At 40.1% G+C, this 20,835-nt stretch overlaps 1 protein-coding gene across 3 annotated transcripts in view; it reads left to right on the forward strand.

The window, feature by feature from the left end:
• DIP2C (DIP2 acetate--CoA ligase C (putative)) overlaps nucleotides 1–20,835 on the forward strand; it is a 319,080-nt gene that overhangs the window by 271,025 nt on the left and 27,220 nt on the right. For 2 of the 3 annotated variants that reach the window (XM_086467406.1, XM_086467408.1), the window contains 3 exons: nucleotides 1,711–1,841; nucleotides 10,934–11,102; nucleotides 12,064–12,234. In XM_086467406.1, coding sequence (XP_086323532.1) covers nucleotides 1,711–1,841; nucleotides 10,934–11,102; nucleotides 12,064–12,234 — 471 coding nt within the window. Of the gene's footprint in view, nucleotides 1–1,710; nucleotides 1,842–10,933; nucleotides 11,103–12,063; nucleotides 12,235–19,772; nucleotides 19,803–20,835 lie in introns of all 3 variants that reach the window. The other variant, XM_086467405.1, reaches the window with a different exon arrangement.

Raw genomic sequence — 20,835 nt, forward strand, 5'->3', positions numbered from 1 at the left:
GTGAAATTGCTTTCTTATTCTTACCTGCTACTTCCTTACTCCTATCTGTTGCATATCCAAGTCTTCATTTCTTCTAAAGGGAGCCTTAAATGAATGTTTTAGATGCAGTAGTCTGTATTAAATCAGGTCTGAATTCCACTTTATCAGACTTGCAGAAATGACTACTAACTATGCGAAGTCAGTGTTTGGAAAGCTTCAAAGATAGTCAAAGCCAGGGCAAGTCGACAAACCTTTCCCTAATGTGGCTAAAGGGAAATCCAGATAAATCTGTCAAGGAATTGTTGAATAGCTTCTGATACCTGGGTCACAGAGCCTCTGGATCACTGCTTTAGCAGGTTTACATAAACATCTACCCTCTACTAGATCATCACTAGTGATTAATTAATTATAAAAGGATCATAAGAGGCCACAAGGCTTATATTCATAATGCAGTGGTGCTGTGTTAAAAAAAGGGGCTACACAACCTCTGCAGCTTCTGAAAAGTTGGTAAACATTTTGTAATCACTTCAGAAGTAGCAGATCCCACTTACGTTTACTCTCAACTTTTTCAGTAGCTTGCAGCCAGTATGGTGTAAACATTCACAGAATAACACCAGTTCTGGACCTGTAGAGTTCAGTTTAATCCTGTGCGAAAAAGTGGTCTTGATGCAGCTAGAACAGAATTATTCTCTGCAGACTGCAGATGGTCACTGTGTGGACACCTGTTTTAAGCTGGTCCTTTTGCATCACTTGAAACGTGTCCAGCCTCAGTTATAGCTCTCATTGGCAATAGAGAAAGAAGACACTTCTGGAGCTTTATTTCCCTGTTTACCTTAAGATCAAATAAATTTTACCTTCCAAGTGCCTGTTTCCCTCCATAGACTCTTAACAATATACAAGGCAACTAGCTCAGTATATGGCAGAGATCGAAGGTTAGATGAGTTAAATCTTATCCAGGCTGTATTTCTAACACAGGCATCTTTCTTGTTATTAACAGAGAGGACAAAGATTAAAAGATGTAATTCTGTTCCCACTGTAGTTAGAACTTCTAAGCCAGGATGGGTGAGTGAGGGAAACATCCTAACACTAGAAAAAAAATCAAAATCATTTCCTTTTGTTCAGGTCTTTTGTTTCCACATTCTGCTTGTTTTATCTCTTGAGAGCATTCTTACCAGGATTTTAAGAGCCTGTTTCTCAATTAGGATCTGGATGACATGAAGACATTTTACAGAACCTTTACTAAGTTTGTTGCAGATCTTTATTGCTGAATTATCAGGTCCTTAATACCCTTTTTCATGCAAAATCCTCTTCAATTTAAAAAGTGCATTGGCATTTTTTATTTACTCTATTAAGAAATGTGTACTTAGAAATATGTTACTGATGATCAAGAAAATACTTTGTTCCTTTGTTCTTCCAAGAAGTTTAGCTTATCATTAGCTTTGCATACAGCTTGGAGCACATCTTTAAACCATTCACAGCTTTCTCCCTAAATCACTTCAAACTTATCATTCATTTTGTGTCCCCTACCCTTTCACGGTTATTTGGATGCCCTCTTGAAGGAAAATTATGTTTTCTTAGATATAAATTACATGTGTGTTTACACTGAGCACAAAGTCAATATTTATTTGTTTTCATTATCCTGTAACTGATTAAAGCACTTGGCGGAGTTTGGGAATGAGCCTTCCGAATGACGTAGTTGATCATTTTAATTGCTTTTCTGTTGTCTTTCAGATGTCTCATGCAGCCACTAGTGCCTTTTGTCGTTCTATTAAGCTGCAGTGTGAGCTTTATCCCTCCAGAGAAGTCGCTATCTGCTTGGACCCCTACTGTGGACTTGGGTTTGTCCTCTGGTGCCTCTGCAGGTGAGGTTTCTCCTCAGCCTTTTGAAATACCGTTTCCGTTGTACTGTAACACAACAAACTGGATAATGTGAGTGATAAAAGGATGGGAAGAACAGACAATACCTCTGGGATGGACATAGGTGATTGGAATGGCTGGAAGCTGTATGGAGAGTGCTGTACAGAGAAGACACTGAGCAGGGCATGGCTGTAGGTATTTAGACTTACAAGTGCAGAACATCAACATGGCTGCTCATTGACCTCCTGCTGTTTTACTGCTGTCTCTGCAGAGTCTGGCAAGTTTTATTTGATGAAGGCAGTGCTCTACCAATATTACCTTAAGGAAGTGGTTTCCTGATGTCCTCTTTTTCATTCTCTAATCTGAAAGCACAGGTAGATATCGGGGACTTCCTCATTTGTGGGACTTGCAGATGTGATTTTTACACGGACATGGAAGTGTGTTTTCTTCCAGGCAGTAGCAAAGCTATCAGAAAAAAACATTTCTAGTGAAATGTGAATCAGCTCTTTTTGTTAATAAGAAGTTTAGACATTCAACAGTTCTGTCAATCTCTGTACTCCAGGGAAGTCACAGTTCAGCACTGAAAGCAGTTTCATCGATTTCTTTCTTTTTTTTAAGTTAGCTGGGTTGATGCAGAGGCAAAGGGGAAGAGCTATGGGAGTGTTAATGGAGCATATTTTTATGAAGATGTCTTAGAGTCACAGTAGTCCAACATCTTTGCTCCCTCCATAAAAAGTTCTTTGGTGTTAGCAGTATTGCTATTTTTAGTTACTAAAATGAAGATAATCCAGGGTAATAAAAATACTTCGGATAAACTTTTTACCAATTTACTAAATACCTGAAGGAAGCGTTATTTGATAACAACTGCAACAATTTTTTTTTCCAGCAAGTATTGTTTATTTAAAAGAAGGTTATTGGCCTGTTCTGTTACCCTTTTAAAATATTAATTTTTAAATATTAAATGAGCCAAAGATTATAAGTATTATCTTATTCATTCTTATGAAATTGTACCATTTTCAAGGAGGAGAAAGGAAACAAGGGAGCTGAAGCAACTGAGATCGGGCCAGCAACACTCTCATCTTACGAACCTTCATGTCAGTCTGCTCTTTACCACTGATCTCCCATTGCTATAAAAGCAGAAAAATCGCAGGCTGCTTGGATTGCAACTGTCATTTAGAGAAAGCTGGCATCAGATACAGCTTCATTAATTCCACTTACTTAATTTCCATTTCATTACTGTTTTAGAAATTAGTATTACTTGATGTGATAGCAAAAAATACATCCTGGAGGTTGTTAGACTCTTACTTTTCCTAACTTAAGACTTTGCAACTTTGCATCTTTTTAGTTTAGCATACCCAAATCCTCCCCAACATTTTTCAGCCCAGATTTCTTTCTCAGAGGATTCTACTGTAAAGTTATGATTGTTTGTCACCATTCCCATTAACTAAATTAATGCTTCTAATGACATATGGAAATGAAATTAGATCTTTAATTTTTGATCAGCTAAGGGGTTTTGAGAGTTAAATAGGAACTCTTTGTTTTAGGAGCCCAGCAGGAAGAGAAACCAGCCTCCTGTGCTGGGTGCGGTTAAAATGACAAGTACATTTTAATCCCTTTATTAACTAGACCAAAGGAGGCATTGACTAAAGGAATGAAAGAAAAACTAACCTTTTATCCCCGTTGTAGGTGCTTAGACGTTGTGCTGGCCTGCTCCACTGCGGTGCCCCAGAATGCCCCATTCTGTGAGGTCAAAGCTACTTAGGAAAGCTGCTGGAGCATGGAGCCAGCCCTTTGGTAAGTTTGGAATATATTGCATAGTTTTGCAAAGTTTTTATTTTTTAAAAAATTTATTATTTTATGGCCTGAAGGGTATAAAATAATAAAGAAAAGAAACCTTGCAAAGCAGAGCAATACATTTTTTAAAAAATGGGATTAACCACGTTCCCTCTAAACTGGCTGCATGCTCCAGCAGGGTTTCCTTGGAACCTTTGTCATTGAACAGCACGTCCTGGGTGTGGCAGCAGTCATCAGCCCCATGTGAGTTCACAAACCCCAGACTTCCTAAGTTTAACAGGTTCTTGCTAATGACTCAATAAAAGAATACATTTCGTTTGCGTTTTTCTCTAAGAATCTCATTTATCCATTCTGAGACGGTGATCCTAGTATTCTGACTTGCACTGCATTACATTTAAAAATGTATTACATTCTTTAAAAGAAAAAAGATATTAAAAGTGTCCTCCAGTGTAAAAAAAAGTCAGTACTAAATCTCATTGTTCAAAAATGCTTCCTGAAATTAAGGTGTCCCTGTCTTAATGCTGCTCACTGTGGAGCAGAACAGAGAATTCTGCAGTTTGTTAGTGAGTATTTACTTAATTGACAGTTGCTGAGCGATGCAATAGAATAAGAATTTTCCCTCAGTTTTAGGCCAGCTAAGCCGACCCATATTGCAGTTCTACTTTTACTACTGGAAGATAGAATAGTCCTTGCTGAAATTAAAATTAAGTACATAAATAATTTTAAATAAATTGTATATATATTCTCAGAAACTGAGGTTGTGATAGTGCAAGTCAGTAAGACTGGACCAGAGGAACTGAATTTTCCAGTCCACAGTGGCCACATCACAAATAGCGTGAATGCTATAAAATGGTCCTGGGAAGGCTTTCCAGGTAAGGTGCGGTGAAGTGGCTTTCTCCTGTCCTGCTCCTGCTGTCTCAGTTCTGTAGCCACAAGCTGAAGTCCCCAGTGATGCTGGTGGGTAGCTTCTGCAGCAAGACTGCAAGGTTTCTTACTAACCAAACAGGTGGAACTGTGCAAGAAGCAAGCAAGGAATTGCAGCATTAACACAAGAACTGCATTTTAGAAAACTGTAGTGTTCTAGGACTCATTCATTATTGTTAGGTGGTTTTGGCTAACTTGAAGGTATCTGGCAGGTATGAGCGTTTCACATGATTTCAAGCCCATTTATATCAGATTAAAGGCAAGACTGCATAAAGAAGCCTAAATGCCACAGCAGAAAAGGTTAATTCTGACATGAGAAGTGAAGAATATGAACATAACCGTCTGTCCTGTGTTTTGCAAAGTGCATAACTGGGGCAGGAGGAATGTAAATGCAGGTCTGCCCATGCACTGCCATGTGCCATTTGCTGTGGAGTCTTTGGCCAGTGGCAATTTGTGGAAGAGGCAGTTTGCATTTCTTCCACGTTACAATAGGTCTGTTAAAACTGCCTCAAGCCTAGAAGGTTCAAGGGCAGCTGAAAGCCCTGAGTTACCTTGATATGCAAGTTCTGCGATGGGTTGACAGACAACTCCACTGGCTCTGTGGACCTGCCTGTACTTGCAGAGTAACTGGGGCAGGTGAGGTGGTGCTCGAGTCTGAGCCATGGCTTATAAATACAAACTGTGCTGTAATGAACTGAGCCATATGCATTTAGGCTCTGCCTGCCTTAGGATGTCCCTAATGCTGGTGCCAACAGAAATGACACTGCTGTCCTCATCTTCCAGTTAACCTCAGGCTGTGTGTTCTCTGTGCAGGGCAAGATGGCCATCTCTCTTTTTTCTTCCATACCAAATAGAAACAGTGGCCAAATTTTTAAAAATTGCTCACCTGCTTTAAGTATTTAGATAAATGGACTTTGTGTTGAAATGGACCCGAGCACTCCAAGTTGCACTGAGTGTATGAGTCCCACTCCTGGGGCTGCCAGGTGATGTGTTTGTGCTCAGGAGCAGTCAACAACATGCTTCCCAGTGAGAAGTTACACATCAGTTCAGAAGTGCCCAGGAGCAACCTGGAGCCATGCTAGAAAGCTTCCCTTGTGAGGCTCAGAGATGGCTGAAACGTCTCAGAAAGGGGGAGGTTAAATAACACCTTTTAACCTCTGGCTCTTGTTCTGGGCAGACAGTGCTGTCCCAGCAGGTGGTGCAGGCTCCACAGGAACAAAATATTGGCATTTCAGTGTTGAGCAAAGACTTACGGGTATCTGATTGGGGTACCAACACCAGAGCTTGAGTTAAAGCAAAGCGCTGGATTATGGTGCCGCTCTGACCAGCTCCCAGTACTCTGATGTGGAAGTTGTAAAGACTGGACCTGTTCTCAGCACCAGAAGCCTATCAAGATTTATCAGTGAGATCTTTTCCATTCTGGGAAAATCTGCATGCCCTACTCAGTGAACCCTTTTGCTGTATGTTAGTTAAACTTCTTTGTGAGATATCTCTGTCTCTCCACTACTGATTGCTTATCTGCTCACCATGTGCAGTCATGCTGTTAGAGCACTGTATGCCAGCTGGGCATCTTTGGACTCTGTAGGTGGTGTGACGTCCTTTGCTTATTCTCCAAAAGCCCCTCTTTTGTGCATGTAGTGGGTCTCCAAGAGAACTGAAGATTTAATTTTGGCCCAAGTCCTATGAAGCCCAGGTCAGACATATGCCCATGCTCCTCTGTGGCCTGTACCGTCCTTCCTACAAGCTCTGGTCCAGGCGATCGTGAAGGCCTTTGCTCAGTCCCATTCAAGTTCCCTCAGCATGCAGACTCTTTTCACAGACTTTGAATTATGGGCATGGCAACTCAATTATTTCGAGCTCTACCAAATGTCCAATTCCCATACGTGTCCCTCATCACTAAATGCAAATATCATCTGTAGCAATGCAGAAACTAAATACATACACTTATAAGACTCAGCAGTGCCTACCTTCTTCCTAGAGTTAAGTGGGAAAGCAGCTCATATCACCTGAGAAGGACACCAGAAGTAAGGGCAGTGGCAGGTCAGTAGCCTGCCAGAATGCAATTGCAAATTGCAGTTGCCATTTGTTGTCATTTATTGCCCTGCTGAAATTTCTGGAACTATAATAAAATCTCAGACTTTACTGTTAATCTGCCTCAGCACATCATGGGGTAAATCTTTGGTTCAATGGAACAGTAAGTGCCAAGGTGTCCTCCCAAGCATCTCCATATGCTGCCAAAACAGCCTGCCAGGCAGTGGAACCGGTGTTGTGATCAGATGGCATCGTCACACCAAAATACATCCTCGTGCATTTAACTGGAGTATTCCTGTCCTTGGGCAGCCCTTGCTTAGTGCAGGCAGACAAGGCTATTCACTTACTGCCAAAATCCAAGGCTTTGTCCACCACGTGGATACTTTTTTTGCCCAGATTGCTTTGCAGTCCCTTAAAGGAAGACAGCGTTTCTAAAAGGTGATCTACCACCTCAGCTACCACTGCATTTCACTCTGCATCTGCGTCCCAGAAGTGATTGTGACCACACAATGCAGCAGTGTTCTGTAGTCACTCTCCTTTTTTGTATTCTTTTTTGTCTACCACTTTTGCATTTTCTAAAAATGGTGGAGACTGATAAACAGATGTCCGGGTCTGTCAGATAGTCTCTGCAGTTCTGCACTGTGTCTACACCTGTTATAAGAAGTATCAGGAGATGGAGTTACTTTTCTGACAACAGATTTCTACAGCAGTGGAAGAAAGAATCTTGCTTCAGTTCCTTCTCAGTATTTAAGTAACTAAATTCTTGCACCTACTCCAATATATCATATATTATTGCAGTTTCAGAATGGTAATTTTAGCTTCTACAATTTATGTTTAAACCCCCAACTTTTCCTAACATCCCATCTGATCCCCCCAATGCCACAGTGTTCACCACGTTTTTGTTACTTCCAGTATGAGATTAGCAAAGCTGACAGCTTAACCATCTCTTGATGACCGTTGTGTTTCAAGGTGAGATGGAACTGTCTATTTGTTCAGTGCCTCGGTTTCAGGATTAACTACCGTATCTAGAATGTACCATACCTACAAGTATGTACCTACTGAATCTCTCTGCCATACCTAGAATAACATGGAGACAGCATTGACAGAACTTCCTATAGGTTTGGAACCATATCTATCTTTATCTAGCATCCCCAAAGCAGCCTTCCACAACTGCAGTCTGTTCAAGTGCATGGTCCTCTGCTTGGTTGTTGGCATCCATACTAATCAAACACCTTCTAACATCTCAAAGTCATTTGAAACCACTGGAGTGGTAGAAATTTTTCAGACAGCTGTAAAAGGGAGTTGGGTTTTTTCCCTCGGCCTCTGTCCACCAAAAAATTGGTGCCGTACAGCTTCTCAGAGGTTAACATGGAAGTATAAAGTCTGCGAATTTGCAAGAATATGTGGCTGCCAGGAATGTTTTGTTGCTTGGAGTGATTCACAAAACCAGCATAATGTTTCTGATTTGATTCAGGACAGTGAGCCAGGTTATGACTGACGTCCTGGTGGCCAGGCGCTGCATAAACCACTTCAGCTGTGGAACTGGCACATTCACCCAGAAATATGTCTTTGTAGTTCTTCTCCTAGCTCCACCAACTGCTCTAGCAAATCAGATGATACACATGGGTTATTAAATTACAGCTCAGTGGGTAAAGCGTGTGTTGGTCATAAAGTTGCCAGGCGTGATATCGCCTTTCTGCAGGTTTATGTGCTGTAGACAAGAGCAGCACATGTCTGAGGTTCTGCACCACAGAACGTTTCCTTCCTGCTAGGTATTTCCTGCTGCACAGTTTAATTCTGAACTCCTTAGCATTTCTGAGGGATTAGAAAACTCAGAAAAGGTACTAGCAATGTCTTCATTTATTTCTGTCTAATCAGAGTGATTTTTTTTTGGTCAAAGACTGATCGTAAAAGTGGTTTTTTCCCTCAGTGTGGAGAAGATGGGGTTATTTTGCATCCAAATCCTCATGCTTTGCTGTGTGGCTGTTGGTGGGAGATTAAGAGCAAACACAAGTATCTTTCTTACTTTTCCAGCATAAGTTAATCAAGAGAGGGAGACAGTTCATCCCCACTCATTAGTGTTGCTGAGGGGGAAAAGATTTGTCTTTGGTGTAAATTTGTGTTCCCAAATTCCACCATTTTGGACTATTTCCTGGGAAAATGCACTTGGAATCAATTTTCTGTTCTGCTGAAAGCAATGCAGCTTTTTCCTCCCTTATTACTGTGGAGTTTGTGTGGCCACTTTTCAGTACAGGGATAAAGTTTGTGGTTTTGATTTTGTTTATTTTGGGATGTTCTCCCCTGCTGAATAAGTGGCACTTAAGGGATCTTAATGTGGCTCTGAGTAATAGTTCTTCCACATTTGACCCCATGGTAGCTTGTTTGTTATTGTGCACAGGGTTTTTTTCCTGATACTGGTTGCATCAACTAGAGGAGTTCAGGGATGGGGGGAAGGGTTTGATGCTGAATCTCCATATACCATATTTCTACAGATTGCAGCCCATCCCAGATTCTTACTCGAGTGGTTACAGCTTCCTCTTTGTAAGAATTATGTATTTACCAGACAGATCACATACTTGATTGTTTGTGGGGCCTTAACTTTAAATTTGCAAAGAACTAAGACCTTCTGATCTTCTCTGAAAAACTTTGTAGAATTGGCCGAGAAACAAAGAGTGAAGTAGTATTTATAGTAAAAACTGTTACTACTCCCTAGCTGGGTTTGATCTGTCACTTGAGCTCAGGGCATACTCCTTTCAGGCTTGGATAAGTATGCCAACTTCTCTTTTCACGTGTTTATGAAGCACATGCTCAAGGTTCAGTCATACTTCATTCTGATTCCATAAAAGCAACATAAAAGCATAATGCTTCATTTGACTGTCCTGTGCTATAGTCATTATGTCAACTGTATCCAAGAATACATCGCTTCATGGCAAGTCACTGGTTCTGAGTCATCAAGAGTGGCGTAAATGTGGACAAGCCATCAAAGATAAAATTTATACTGTATGATAAATGAAATTATTTGAACTGTAGCTCATACTATTCCATGACACCCTGTGGCTCATACTCCAGCAGAGACCTAAACTATTTGGATTATTAACTGCCATTGTGGCTGGACTTGTGTATCTTTTATGCCTTTATCATATGAAGTAAAGACATCCAGGTCACACAAACCTTGTTCTAAATTGCACAGCTTTTGAAAGCACTCTCATCTGGGTTTGGGGGGGAGTGTGGGCACTCACTCACCAAGGAGGGAAGCTGTGTGAGCAGCACATCTTCAAGAATTGCAAAGGTGTATATCTTCCTAATGTCAAATGTTACAGAGATGCTCGTATTCCTGAAAATGAAGTTCCATTTCGTGTCTTACCTCGGGCACTTGGATTTGAAAACATCAACTTTACTTTACCAAGCTGGCATTTCAGATTTTTCACATCACAAATTCATTTCTCTCATGTGCATCATAAATCTCTGGGGCTTTATGATCCTTTCTCAGAACTTCCATGATTTGGGAGTTTTATGCTATGACCATTCCAATTTGAAATATCTACAAATCACAAATTAACATGAGAGGGGACTGTAAAACTGATGGTAAATCTGCCTGTCTGAGATGAGTGAACAACATAGGACCCACAGGAAATAAAGACATCAAATTTGGAATATTTTTTTCCTTTGGGGAGAATCTTGGGTACCAGTGAAATTAGCTCTGACATAATTGTTTCCTTCAGGGACCCTGATAAATGTCTTTTCTCAATACTTATGTTCACTGGGTGTCCAATAAACAAGAGATGTAGTGTATTTGGGGTTTAAAAGTTCATAAAACTTTCACAGAAGAAATTTAAAGCCACAAGGATTGTTATATTGGGGCCAGATTTACTCCCTTGAAAATGACTGCAAACCTCTTGCTTGCCTCAGCAGGAGAGAGGTTATTTCCATATTAAACAATCAAGTACTCTTTTAATCAAGGTATCTTAAAATGGTAATTACTCAATGATTTGTCAGCAACACATAATTTTTGTTGATGTTATAATACTGTTTATTAGCACCATTAATAACCGAGCTGTTTTGCGCTCTTTGGTAGAGTTCTAACGGCAAAGCCCACAGCCATTTAAAGTAAATTAGTATTTTAGGAGCATGTTCTGCCTACATTCCTCGTGATTCCTCATAGACTCTGAAGGTATAGCAAAAAAGAGAGTTCAACGTCATGTTATACTTCTGGACCTGTATAGCATTGTAAGACATTACATGGTTCATCCAATGCTGTGATAAGCTTTATACTCTCGTACCCCATAGCATGTAAACATCTGCGAACACAGGCATTTAGCATTCGTTGATGAATCTTGTGTCTTTACAGCGTTTATTCAGGACACCAGTCTATTTTGATTCCTCCCTCAGAACTGGAGACCAATCCCGCTCTGTGGCTTCTTGCCGTGAGTCAGTACAAAGTGAGAGACACTTTTTGTTCCTATTCGGTCATGGAGCTTTGTACTAAGGGACTCGGTTCACAAACAGAGTCGCTGAAGGTGAGTAATTCTGCCGTCCTGCACAACCTGTCGTCTGCACAGTGGTGTTTGAGAGCCTTCCCAGCTGTGAATGGCTGTGCTAAATGTCTGCAGCGAGGAGAAAATCATCAGAGGGCAAGGGCAGCTTCCACAGAACCCCTGTTACTCCTTGCCAAAGGCTATGTATGAATAGCAGTCACTCTCTTTCAGATCACAAGGCTTTTAAACATCAAGGAAAGGCTTTTATTTACCTAAGCTTTCTGATCAGTGTTGCAGCCTGTGTTGATAGGCAAGTGTTGGAAAGCAGAGGTGTAACATCCAAGAGGCCCAAGTAGTATTATATTGTATATTATGTTTTATGAGTTCCCTGATTATGTGAGGTACTAGTTTTGGCCCCTGTAGTTAAATAATCACATACTTTAAAATACTGTACTGTTTTAACTGGATTGTCCTCATTGTAGGGGGGCTGGTGGGTGTATCTTCTTTTTTTTTTTCCTGTAGAATTAAAAGCCAGGTAGCCAGTTAACTTTCTGAACTCATCTAGAATTTCCAGCATGCTACTGAAATAAATTAGATGTTGTTATACTCATATTTATGATGTCTCCAGCCCTTACCATACTTGCTTAATAATTTCCTAATCAGTTTTTCCAAGACTAGACACTGCTTCCTGTTTGCTATTATTCACTGGCTTTCTGAATTAATACTGGAAAATGGCATTCCCTCCCTTCAGAATTCGCGTACCCCTCTCTTCCTACGTGCTAACGATGAGATGACAAGCAAGTATGTGTGCTCTTCTACAGCTATTAGACTGTCATCTGACCATCCGGCCTCCAGGAAAGATGGAAATTGTGCTGGCACCTTAGCCTCTACTCTGCCATTCCTCTTGCATCATAATAACTGCATAATACATTTAAGTACTGCTAACTGGTTTTCATTAAATCTGCCCATTTGCAGCCTTTGTTACATTTTAACTTCTTTTTAGGCACGGGGACTGGACCTTTCACGTGTACGGACGTGTGTAGTAGTGGCTGAAGAACGACCTCGGATAGCTCTTACTCAGTCATTTTCAAAATTGTTTAAAGACCTTGGTCTCCATCCACGGGCTGTCAGCACGTCACTTGGCTGTAGAGTTAACCTGGCAATATGTTTGCAGGTAAGATTTTTCACTCCTTAAGCTCAAAGCATTTTTAAGAAAACGATTTTCAGTAAGAAGCATTCATCGTATTTCCTTTGCTGCTTAATTGTAGACATATTAAGAAAATGCATGTGGTACTTAATGTTCTTGCATATACAGGTAGTAAATTTCTGTTACTTTGTCAACTATTCATCCCTCTCATGTTGCAATCATAGCATTTATTCTGCCCATGAATGCAGTAGTTCAGAAAAGCACATGGTAGTGACAGAATGCGTACTCTGTAGTCCAAAAGTAGTATTTAGTCGTGTAATGTAAAATCCAGTTTCCAAGTGCTTACTTTAGTATGTTACAAAATGGATTCCTTCTGTTTATAAAAGAATTCCAACCATTACTTAATTAACTAGACAGATAGATATTTTCTGCACACTGTTTATTTTGCTACATCTCTCTCTTTCTGTTTTGATCCACTAATCAGAAGAAAGTTCCCAGGGATAATATAGGCTTTAACTTGGATTCTTCAAGAATCTTTATTGAGTCATGATTTTAAGGACAGATGGAGCACTGCAGCTATTGGTCTGAATTTCTGAATAGCCTCTAGGTTTCCACTGAATGACAATTACACAAAGCAAGTACTTTTAGGCTGATCTACAGTATATTATTTTATCGTTCAGGACTTCAAGTGATGAAAAGTTAACTTGTCTTTTTATAAGGTGTTCAATTTTTAATTATTTTTGCCTTGTTTCTAGTTTAATTTTATCTGGCATTAGATTCAGCCATTTTTTATTTTATTATATTTTTCTAGTCTAGAATAAGGAATCTCATTTCTGTCATGACTCTACACATCATAGTCTTTGATAAATAGATAAAGAATCTTAAGACATGCTTTCCTGATCTGTGTCTTATTTTTATGACTCCTGATCTCTTTCTGTCCTTCCAAATCTGGTATCAGAACTTCACATATTATTCCTGTAATAATGCCACAGGTGTTCTACTCGGATGTAATATGATTTCTGACTTAATAATCTTTTACAATAATACAAGAATCATCTTCTGCATTGGCAGCTGCATTGACTGAGAAGTTCCATATCCGTTTGGTCACCTGCTGTGTCTCTAACTTCTTCAAAGTCACTGTCTCTCCAGTAGAACTTGCCTGTACTCTATATGCTGTATCCCACATTTCAAATCTGGCAGTTACCCGTAGTTTACATTAAAGGATTTCTCATGCATGTATCATGCATAATTGCTTAGGGGTGGAAGCAAGAACAGATCTTCTCAGTGACACTGGAAATAAGGCATTTGGTATTCTTTTCCTGATTGTAAATGTGAAGATTTTTTATTTTATCAAAAAAATGTAACAAATACAGGTTATACATATCAGCACAGACCGATATGTCTGTGTGTTATGCCTGCCTTAGCCTCTTGCCCTGTTCAGCATCACTAAAGAATCCTGGCTAAAAGTAACCTTGTAGTTCAGCATGTTACCAGAGTATGAATACAGGGGGGGTGCCACATCTCCAGTACTGCTTGCTTTCTCTCTGACTACCAGCAGCGTACCCCTTCAGCCCAGGGTGGCTTTAATTGTTGTATGACAAGGCAAAGCTGAGCAGGGCTAAAAGTCATTTGGTGTCCCAGAGGTAGAGTTCTTTCTTTTGATATTCTATGATTGTTGCCATAAATATTCTCCAGGAATAAAAGTTTAAGAAAATCTGCTGTAGTCTAAAAAGCAGCACTTGAATCTTTCAAAATGGTTCTACTCTAATAAAAAAACTTAATAAACAGTCTTGAGAGAAAAATACATCTTGTAGGTTAGAAACATCTGTGAACTCAAGCAGTATCTTCCCTCATATTTCTGGTGTGGTTTTGATACAAAAAGTACTGACTGAGGTTTTGAAATCTCTTCAACTGACTGTTTCTTTGCAAGAATCCAGGCCTCTTTATGTCTTTCTCCATATCTAGAGTACTGGGTGATGACGAGGCAGAGAGGACAACTCAGAAAACATCTAGGAAATCTTTAGGGACTCCCACCTGAGACAGCACAATTTGGACGGTACCTGTTTAGGCCAGTTAGCAGGTGCGGGTTGGTGTGCTTTCCCGGTCAGCAGCCCAACCAAGCTTAAACACTTGGCTGGGAGAGGCACAGCGAGCAGGAAGGACACTGCTTTCCCTTGAGTAGAAAGGGAAAACAGAGGATAAAGAGATGAGCTGGTTACTTGGTAACAATAGTTTACTAATTTGCTCCTGTATCTTTAGTCATTTTGAAGTGCCTATGTAATGTCTTTTACAGAGGAGGGGAAGGAGGGAAGTGATAGCATACCTTCATGGCAGACTGCTCTGACTTTCCCAACAGATGAGGATGGGGCCGTCAGCTCCCCCCTGCAGCTGCACTGGAGCTACTTCTGAAAAATAAGTGAACTTCTCTGGCTTATAGTCCATGGAGGGACCAGAAGTGAAGGATGCTGTAGATAACAAGGGCAAATTAGCTGCAGAAGTTTGCTTGCCACTAGTGAAGATCTCTGTTTCAGGCCTGCAGTGATCTCTGGACTGTTCATGGTGGCTGCTTCACTTGCGAGATGTGTCATTTGTTCAGGACAAGTTATAAAACCAGGGAATGACACTAAGCAGTAGTAAGCCAGGTTCAACGTCCAAGCATGCCTTATTGGAAGTAATATTGTACTGAGTCTGCCTAGAATGGAGTTAACCTTTTTCATAGCAGCGCTTCTGGAGCTGTGTTTTGGATTTGTGACTGAAACAGTGTTGATAGCACACCAGTGGTTTAGCTGTTGCTGAACAGTGCTGCACAGCACCAAGATTTTGCCCGTTTCTCACTCTGCCCACTGCACCACCACCCCACTGCCCCCAGTGAGTAGGCTAGGGGAAAGCAAGAGGCTGGGAGGGGACACAGCCAGGAAAGTTGACCCAAGCTGACCTGGGTTATCCCATACCATATAATGTCAAGCTCAGCATTAAAAACGAGGACGTTGGTCTTCCAAAGTAGCCATTGCTCAGAGACTGGCTGGACATCATTCTGCTTGTGGAAGGTGGTGAGTGATTGCTTTTTCATCACTTGGGGGATTTTTTTCTCTTTCTTTCACTCATTAAACTGTCTTCATCTTGACCCATGGGTTTTCTCACTTTCGCTCTTCCTGTGCTCTCCCCTGTCCTGCTGGGTAGGGAGTGAGTTAGCGGCTGGTGGGTACTTAGCTGCTGTCTGGGTCAACCCATGGCAAACGTGCAGGAAAGCTGAATATGCTCAGAGAAACTGGAAGTACTGATCAGCATGGAGTTAGGCTGGATTTTTGCTTGACTACATCTATCTGCCTTTTGATTGTGTTAACTCCTTAGCTGAAGTTTGCTTCTTGGATTGTTCTTTACAGAAATTCTTGAAAGAGTTATTGAATCAAACTGTCAAAGTGGCTAACTCTCTGAAGGAATATTATTAATGATACTGACTATGAATTTAAGAACAGCACAGAATGAAAGCCCTGAGTGAGGCGGTTAACAGCCTGTCCAATCATACAGCTTAGTGTCAGGCTTCACTGAGTTCCACTAAGATGTTGCATCTCAATCCACAGGACAAACTAAAAGCCATACACTGTCTAAAGAGTGGCGTGTCTGGAATGAAGAGAAGCCATTTCAGAACAGGCTCTATATAGTAACATTTCCCTTCCAAGTTGAATGGGTTTTGAAGCATTTAAGGCAAGGGTAGTTTGACAAGTTTTAAAGGAGTTTGAAAAATTACATAAGATGTTATGAGCACCACCACAAAACATGTCATTTTGATAGAGAATATAAAGATACAGGATTGACTCCTTTGAAGCATCTGGTAGTAGACACTGCCAAAGACTGGATCCTGAATTAGACTGAATGCTCTTTCCAAACTGTCTGGAAGGCAGTTTCACTATGGCTAGTGATATTCCAGAATAGCTTGTGGGCTATTCTGTTTTCTGGGCTGAAGAGCATAATGAAGTTTAATCCTGGATCAACAATGTTCCTGAAATTACCACTGTCTCAAATATGTTCCAGAAGTGGGTCAGGATTTCTGGATTCTTCACACTGCATAGAAATACTCTAAAGATGTTCGAGTCAATAGCACCTACCTTTGCTTTTTTTTCTTCCAAGTTGTGTCATCCGTGAGATCAATGTGTGGTTCCTGGAACACCATCTTCCACGGGGATAACTGATCCAGCCTATTCTGTGGTCTTTCTAAACTATGTATTTACAATCACTTTTCTAAACATATCTCAATATTCAGCTATTGACCCTTATCAGCAGAAAGCCTATTCAGGTTTTCTTCTCTATGGGCTGCCTCTAACACAACTTGGATGTGATCTTTGATACTTTCTTCACTCCATTTCCAATTTTTTTGGCAAATTTAAGACTCAAGTGTTTCAAGGGGAATGTATCCTGACTTTTCCAAAAAGATTTTACTGTTGTTCCCCCATCCAAAAAGAAAAGGTGAGGGTGTGTATGTACATGTGTGCATGTGTATAAAAATTTCATAGCAGAATTTGACATTTTATTAAAGATTACTTTAAAAAGGAAATTGTTGTGATAATCCTTTTGGTACAAAAGAGCCTTAGTCTACCACATGATCTTAATTTCAGGATTAAGATCACTGACAGACTAAAGCATTGTCATTTGTATTCATTTCCTCTCAAATTTAGAGCAAATTTACTTTGTTTCTTTTGATGTCATTTTGGACATTTTTGGAGGTGTGCTTTTGAAAATAAAGCATTCTTTCCATCTTTAAGCACTTAAATACCATTAATTGCTGACCTTTTATGTCTGTATAGTCACAAATAATGGTCCAGGGATTTCTGAGATTAAAAGATTGCACACAGCATGTTTTTATTCTTACTAACTAGCATCTTAGCATTCGAGAGAGAGAGAAAAATAGATATGAAAAGTAGCCTGTTTCTTACAACAGCACAGATGGTTCTCTAGGATTTTAGCTATTTTCCATTTAAACACTTGAAATAAGTATTTTCATTATATTCAGCCTGCTACTCAATTCCATTTGAGGAGAAACTTCTAGTTGTTCATTTTCCTTAGTTAACCTTGAAAATGCACTAACAAATCTGCCCAAGCTAGGGTGGGACAGCAGGATTCATCTTGCTTCTTTTAATGTCACCTCTAATTGAGACATCAAGGTTAAGTGAGTTATCCAATATCCATCTATAGTCAGTAGAGTCAAAGAAATACTTCAAGAGAGAGCTTCATTCAGCTTATCTCAGGTGCCCATCTTGGGATGGGATTCATCACCATCAGGAGTTCCTACCTTACACTGCATACTTTCTTCTTTGATGGCTGAAGATATATGAAATGAATCCTTCCCTCACTGTCTAGCAAACAGAACTTTGTTAGTAAAATTAGGGCTTCACGTTTCTTTTTATGTAGTAGTAGATCATACTTTTTGAGGATCTTCCATATTAAAAGTAATAAGGGATAGCTCTGAAGAGTGCAACAGGAGACCATGCACTTTACCAGAGGTATGATTCACACTTAGCAATGTAGTACAGCTCTGGGTAAGTTCCTCAGATTCTGTGTTTTCCCACCTTTACTATGAGTCATGCCATGAAGTTATTTTCACAGCTCCAGCCTCTGTGCTTGCATACATGAGATTGTGAAGTGTACATCAAAAATTCCATTTCTGAGCATCACTGGAGCAGAAGTAGACTCAGAGCAAACATTGAGACCACATCCTTAGATAGCAAAACAAAACAAAACCCAAAACAAGTTATTTTTAAATTCGTAGGAGTTCTGATATTGCCTGGTTCCAGGTTTTTAACTCTAGGGAGGGAAGCAGGGGAGAGCATGCAGCTTGGCCTTTGACTTCAGTGGAAATCAGGTACAAGCTGAGTGCTGGCACATGGTCATCCCTACTGCTCACTTGTTGGGGTAGTCCTCTGTGCAGTTTTGACCTGCAATGTTTTCCCAGAGAATAAAAGCCTGGCGTGTTGCAGAGGTTTGCACGGACCAGGAATGGTCCACTGGTGGCAGCCTATGCATAGGCAGAAGATTTATTTAGTCCAAGGGATGTGGCTTATCACGTACCCATTTTCAGACAGAAAATTATGTTTGTCCTATTCTATTTCCTTGAACGCTACCTAACATGTCTTTAGTAAGTATCAGATACAACAGAAGTCACGATATTTTTTTCCTGTTACCAGCATTACAGATGCTCTCTGTCTCGCAAAATAAATACGCACAGATGAATGGAGTCAGTCCCTCTGGTTTTGGCTAAGACTCTGCTTCTTTTGAAACACCTTCAGAACATCTTTGCTGCAGATGCTGCAGAAGGATGATGCCGAGATTTCAACTACTGCTTCTCAAGCCCTTCCTTAGTTAAAAGCCATATAAGGCCCTGGTACTCTCAGAGTCCTCTCTGGACCTGCGCTATAGGCAGAGGCAATGAATTACGTAACTGATGGATTTCAGTAGCTCTCCTGATTTATTGCAGTTACACTGCAGTGTTCAACCTCGATTATTAGTAACGTTTCTATTCTGGGGTGGCAACGTAATAAGCAGATCCATCCTGGTTTTTTAAATTCTTCATCTTCCCCCGCATCCAAAATAAACCTGTTTTAAGATGCTGCTGTGGCAGCTTCCTGTAGCCTTTAACTTTACTGGAATTCAGAAGTTTGATGAGAGGGATGTGGGATACCAGTGCTCTCAAAGCTGTTTCTTTTCACAAGCTGTAGGGCAAGTCCCACTGCAGCCAGTGTTGGTGCTCCACATGACAGTATCAGCTTAGGACTAGTCAGCACTGCGTTCTGCCTCTTTGCTGCACTGTCAGTCACGGTGGAGAACTGATGGGTTTTTATTGGCTTTTAATGTTACTGTTCTTTATATGTATTACACTGTTTATCATAGCAGATAGACTGAGAATGAAGATACATTGAAGTATGAAGTTACTCCATTTAGTTACGGTCTTCTAGTAATGAGGTTGTGTACAAAGCCTTGATTTTATTTCACTTTAGGAGCAGGTTAACCTGTATGAAAGAAGGTGTAAGTATCTTTCTCCATTGTATGCTTTTTTTTTTTCCCCCAAAAAGAGAGCTTACTTTTGATTTCCAGAGGACATCGCTTAAAAACTTCATTTAGTAGTGAAATGGCAAACGTGGAACCCCTGTCTCAATGGATGTGCATTAAAATAGCAGGGCCATAATGTTTCCTGACTTCTTCACCAAAACCAACAACAACAAAAAATCAGTATGCTAGACACATGTTTTCCACTAACAACATTGTCTGTAGTGTCCTAAAACCATTTAAGTCTGTTTGTCCAAGGTTAGCAGTCTACAGCTGTCTCTTCTGTTGCTCTACTAAAATGTTGACACCTCATTTTTTACTTTTTTTAACCTTTAATGGTATAATGGTTAATTTGTAAGATTCCTGTATTTGACATTGTTTTTCTTTTTATTTTACTCCCTGCTTTTTGCATTCTCCTCTTTTTTTTTTTTCTCCCACCCTTCATTCCCATTTTTTTTATTACTATTTTCGTCTTGTGTTACCTTCTTTCCTTCTTTCCCTCATCCCTGCTATTCCTGCTGCTATAGCCTCACAGGCTGGGGAAGCTGGCCGAGCAGGTAGGGGATTTTCATGTTCCCTCAATACCCACCTATCAGCTTCCAACAGTGGGACAGACTAGAAATTGAGTCTGGAGATTTGGGGATTTTCAGATCCTTCTATGAAATTATAAACAAGTTCCAGTATAGCTTTATCTGGATGCAGGTTTCATCAAATATTAGCTGTCTGTTGTAACAATTTCATTCACGCTGAAAATAACAAATACCATAGTGATTGTCTTTAATTTTCAAACTTGACTGTTTCCATTATTTTGTAAATCAATTCAGATTTAGTTTTATTTTTAAAGATAACCAATTTTTCCTTGGTTTTGTTTTTTTTTTGTTGTTAATATTGCATATATTTCAAATAAGTTCTCCACTCAGCACTAGTCTGTTACACTGCTGAGTTTACCAGTAGACTGAAAATCGTGTCGTTAATAGCTAGAGAGGATATTGTATCTTGTATTGTGTATAACAAGCTAAAGAGGCTAACATGCATGTGCAGCTCTATTACTCCTTTTCTCCTCTGGTGGTGGGTCACTCTCAGTATGTGTACAGTAAGCATCAAGTGGTAGTGGTAGCTCTTTTGCCCTTTGGATACAAAAATTATCTATTTGTGGAATTCCATCACAATTTTTAGTGCTTGTGGAACTACCAGCCAGTGTGACAGAAATGCAAAATTTAGCCCTAGACATTCCTAATGGGAGGAATTATACTCTAAAATATATCTATCCCAAACGGGACAGAAATCACTGCGAGTTGATGTTGCCTGCTGTTTTAAGTGGTAAACAGCTAACTGATAAAAGAATTCCTGCACCTGTAGATTACCAGGGTTAGGTGAATTTTTCTGCTGAAAATAAAATTTCTGAAGTTCCAGTGTTCCAAAATGTAATTGTGCTTTTCTTCTAGCTTTCTGCTTAGCAGTGACATGAGATATGCAGCAGAGAAAAGAGCCCGAGTCTAGAGCATTGAGAATTCACATGACGTTCAGTGGTGATGAGTTTGAAGTTTTGGATGAGGGAAGATCATAGCAGGTTACAAAACTGCAGCAAAG

Source organism: Leptosomus discolor, chromosome 6 (assembly GCF_034619465.1).
Source record: "Leptosomus discolor isolate bLepDis1 chromosome 6, bLepDis1.hap2, whole genome shotgun sequence".
NCBI lineage: Eukaryota > Metazoa > Chordata > Aves > Leptosomiformes > Leptosomidae > Leptosomus > Leptosomus discolor.